This window comes from Myotis nattereri, assembly GCF_964212035.1.
Source record: "Myotis nattereri genome assembly, chromosome: 4".
Lineage (NCBI taxonomy): Eukaryota > Metazoa > Chordata > Mammalia > Chiroptera > Vespertilionidae > Myotis > Myotis nattereri.
This window is the reverse complement of record NC_138079.1, coordinates 38,424,283-38,428,168: the sequence shown is the minus strand read 5'-3', so window position 1 is coordinate 38,428,168 and position 3,886 is coordinate 38,424,283. Positions and strand designations below refer to the sequence as shown.

General features: G+C 51.2%; 1 protein-coding gene across 1 annotated transcript; it reads right to left on the bottom strand.

Moving 5' to 3' along the window:
* Window positions 1-1,112: 1,112 nt before the first annotated feature.
* TMEM174 (transmembrane protein 174) lies at window positions 1,113-3,162 on the bottom strand. Its single transcript, XM_081090466.1, has 2 exons — window positions 2,517-3,162; window positions 1,113-2,328 (listed from the first exon to the last, which is right to left on the bottom strand). The coding sequence occupies exons 1-2, from the start codon at window positions 3,140-3,142 to the stop codon at window positions 2,223-2,225; spliced, it is 732 nt and encodes a 243-aa protein (XP_080946592.1). The 5' UTR covers window positions 3,143-3,162; the 3' UTR covers window positions 1,113-2,222.
* Window positions 3,163-3,886: the final 724 nt, after the last annotated feature.

The window sequence follows — 3,886 nt, the reverse complement described above, 5'->3', positions numbered from 1 at the left end:
CACTCGGCCAGGAATGCGCCCTCGCTGGTCACAGACCAGGCAGAGACCTGGTGTCTGAGTTCAGGGGCCACTTGGAGCTTCCTGTCATGTTGGCCCCTGCAATCCCCACACAAAGACAGAAAGAGCATTGTGGGATTGTCCTGAGGCAAGAGAGCTGGTGGGTGTAACTGGTCAGGGACTGGAAGGCAGCTCTGAGGGCGGTGGCAGCAGCGATATACAGGCTTACACAGCCTGCAGGGCAGCCCTAAGACCTCTCCCACTCAGGGGATGTGCTAGGCGTCCCCTCCTCCTTGTACAGGTATCAGCTACTCAGTTCCCAGGACAGTCCTCTGAGGCCAGAACACCAGCCACCTGGCTACCCTTGTAAATGTGACTCCCTGGGGCTAGGTGTGGTGAGGGCCTTGACTGCACTCCCCAAGCAAACTCTGTGACTCTCCTGACTAGTTCAGGACCCCTCTTTGGTGTCAGAGAATAATGATCAGTGAAGCTCTGCAAGGGCAGAGCCATATCTGCTCGTCTGTTGGTTTGGTTTTTCACTGTCATATGCCCCTTGGCCCCGGTCCTGACACAGAGTAGATGCTCAGTCAACAAATACTGACAGAATGAACACATTCCCATTTGCTGACCCCCAACTGTTACAGGCCAGCCCCCCACCCTGAGCTCCCGAAGCGGTTAGCGCTGATGCACTGTCCTCAGAAGCATCAGTTACCTCTACGGTTAGCGCTTTTTCACTGTCTTAGAACAGGGACAGTTTCTGGAGCTACAAACTCCCCCGGGCCACGCCCTTGCATATGGGACTCCTGGCGTCACCCAGACAAATTGGCTGTCCTACCCTCCCAGCTTTCACACAGAGACATCCTTTCCTAACATCTTTTTCCAATTTGGGCATCCCTTCATGCCAAACCCCAGCCCAGGGATATCAAGCTGCAGGGTGGGTGAGAGTGAGGAGGGAAAGGGGTGAGGGAGGCGGGCATGCAGGCCTCTGAGTGTCACTACCGGTAGGCGTGCTGCTGGTGATGCTCAACCATGTCCCCGTCACTAACTTCCTGCCCAGAGCCCATGGCCCCCAGCTCGGAGTCCAGTATTTCATGAAATGAATATAAAGCTAGTTTCTGTGAACAGAACTATATTTTTCCATCACATCCTATCATCAAACATGAAAATGAATTCTCATAGGAAAAGATTTTGTTCCCGAGATAGAATACAAATCACAATAATATACCATGGCCTATGTGAATCATATCCTTGGAAAACTAGATATTTCTGATAAAAATAGTACCAAAATTTTAAAGAATGCCTAAATCCTGTCTTGTTTGGGTAAGCCTCCCTTTGTAGCCTAAGGAATTTTAAAACCTGATGATTTTAACTGTCTCTTCCACAGTCTGGGAGTCTGTTCTGGTTGTTTATTGCATAGTCCGGATTCATGGAAATTAAGGGCAATAGTGTGTGTGTGTTTTATAAAAGAGATGAGCTTGTCTTGGCTATAATGATTGTTTCCACGATCCATGATTCCCCAGGTGTTGGCATGGCAGCTCCGTTCTGTCTAACTCCACGGAACTCTTGTGAGGTGCTGAGAGAAGTCCCGGGTTCTGCCGGCACTGCACCCAGGCAGCTCGTGCCCAGCACGGATCCCATCCTGGGCGGACACATCAAGCCTACACTTTCCCACAAGAGCATCAGCAGCCCAGCGTCCCTGCGCCCCAATGATAACTTAAGTAGCTAATGACATCATTGTCCTATTCTTACTTATTTTGAATGGCTTAGACACCTAACCAATATCCTAACAGAACATATTCTTTATTTTTTACTCCATTTATTCGTTTGTTTATTGCAGCCTTTAAGATACCCAGAGTCCTCGGGGACACCTGATGGGATATGCAAATGTACCCTGGGAACTGAGAAGGGCCCTGGGAAAGCCAGTTTTCTCTTCCCTGCCTCCCTCCCACCCCCACTCTCACTGCTGTGGATAAACAGTTGAGATTCCTGCTGGTAGGCATGCTGCTGGTGAACTGTAGGCGGGGGATCCCTCGCTGTATCAGAAGGTAATTTCTCCACCCCAGCCTCATTTTTACCAATTTGAGACATTTCACCTCCCACCCCCCCTTGAATGGTGTCTGTCAGGCTGCTGGGGCTGCTCTGCTGTCTGCCTCCTGAAGGTTGCAGCGTAGAACACTTCATTTGTCAGCAACAATGACTTCAGGCTACTCCCTCAGCATTTGTCTCTATCGAGGGAAGGAGAATATCTCCTCATAGGGGGGAGGAGAGAAGCCAGCAGAGTCCTCACCTCCCCGCTGCGTCTCTTCTAGCAGCTCAGCATCAGGGCTGGACCTGAAATGTGAGCGGAAAACACAGATGCGTTACAGCCCAAAGAACCGCTCCCAGAACCAACGCCACCTGCCTGGCAATAGGCCACACAGAGATTGCATTCGCCCACCACCTTCCTTATAGAGCAAACAGAGCCATCGACTATGGCTGTGACTGCGGGAAGGGGAGGATCCCCACCACAGACCCCGTACCTGTCATCTCCACCATCCGCGAAGGCAGGGTAGTCCTGGTCATCAACAAAGGCAGAGTTCTCCGAAGGGTAGATGGTGCAGTACTGAGGAGGGCTTGGCGTGGCAGCGGCCACCACTCCAGGTGGTGTGAGGCAGCAAGGGTTCACCACTGGCTGTAGGTACGCGGTGTTCACCCCAATGGGCTCTTGAGAGCCATAAGGGGGAGGGATATACTGCACCACAGTAGCCCCATGGAAGGTGATGGGTTGGTTGATACCAGTGAAAACAAATGACTGTCCTCCTGCCGTCTGCTCCGTGTCAAGGACCCTTTCCTCACTCTCATTGCACAACTGGCAGGAGAGCATTTGGAACTTGCACACAGCAATCAGGATGAACGTCACCCCGACCGACAGCAGGATGGGCCCGAGGAGCTGGGTCCATTCCAAGTGGGAGATCCCTTGGTATTTGATCCAGCCCATGATGGTGAACGTGATCCCCACCAGTCCTAGGAAGACTCCTGAGAAGAGTAAGGTGGCCCCTGCCTTGTCATCGTCGGACACCTGGATGTCCGCGGTACTGGGTGTGTAAGGAGTGACGGAAAACACGTTGACAGGGAAGTCCTCCAAGGGCCTGCTGCCCTGCTCCATCGTCCTCACACAATCACCTGTTCCTTAGAAGGGAAAGGGAGTGTGAGAGCTCCTAAGAGCACAGCAAGCGATCACAGGTTCAGATTAGTTATGGGAGAACTTTGGGCTCCTGTGGTTAACAGAGTAGAACAGGCAGAGGCCTGAACTTTGTGTAGAAGAATAAAGTTCTGAGAAATGAAGCCTGAAGTTTTCTCATAATTGTCAATAATTCAAGGTCTCTGTTTTGCAATTCAAGCTGTCTCTCATTCACATTCATTCATTCGCTCATTCACAGCGTGTCTGTTGAGCTGCCTTATATGCCAGGAGGTGCTTTTCTAGACACTTAGGCACTGTTCCAAGGCCCTGCTGTGTCTTACCAAAACCAGGATTGTAGAAATGGCAGCAGGACCTCCAGGGTCCCTTGATGTATCAATCCCGAATTTTCCTGCTGGTCAGCTCATTAGAAATAGGCAGACTTGCTCTAGCTGGTTTGGCTCAGTGCATAGAGCATTAGCCTGCCGATGGAAGGGTCCCAGGTTCAATTCCAGTTAAAGGGCACATACCTCGGTTGCAGGCTCCTCCCCAGACCCGGCCCTGGTCAGGGCGCACGCAGGAGGCAACCAATCAATGTGTTTCTCTCACATCGATATTTCTCTCCGTCTTTCCTTCTCTCTTTCACTCTCTCTAAAAATCAGTGGAAAATATATCTGGGTGAAGATTAAAGAAATGAGCAGACCTGACTATGTGTGCACTCCTCCCCACTTC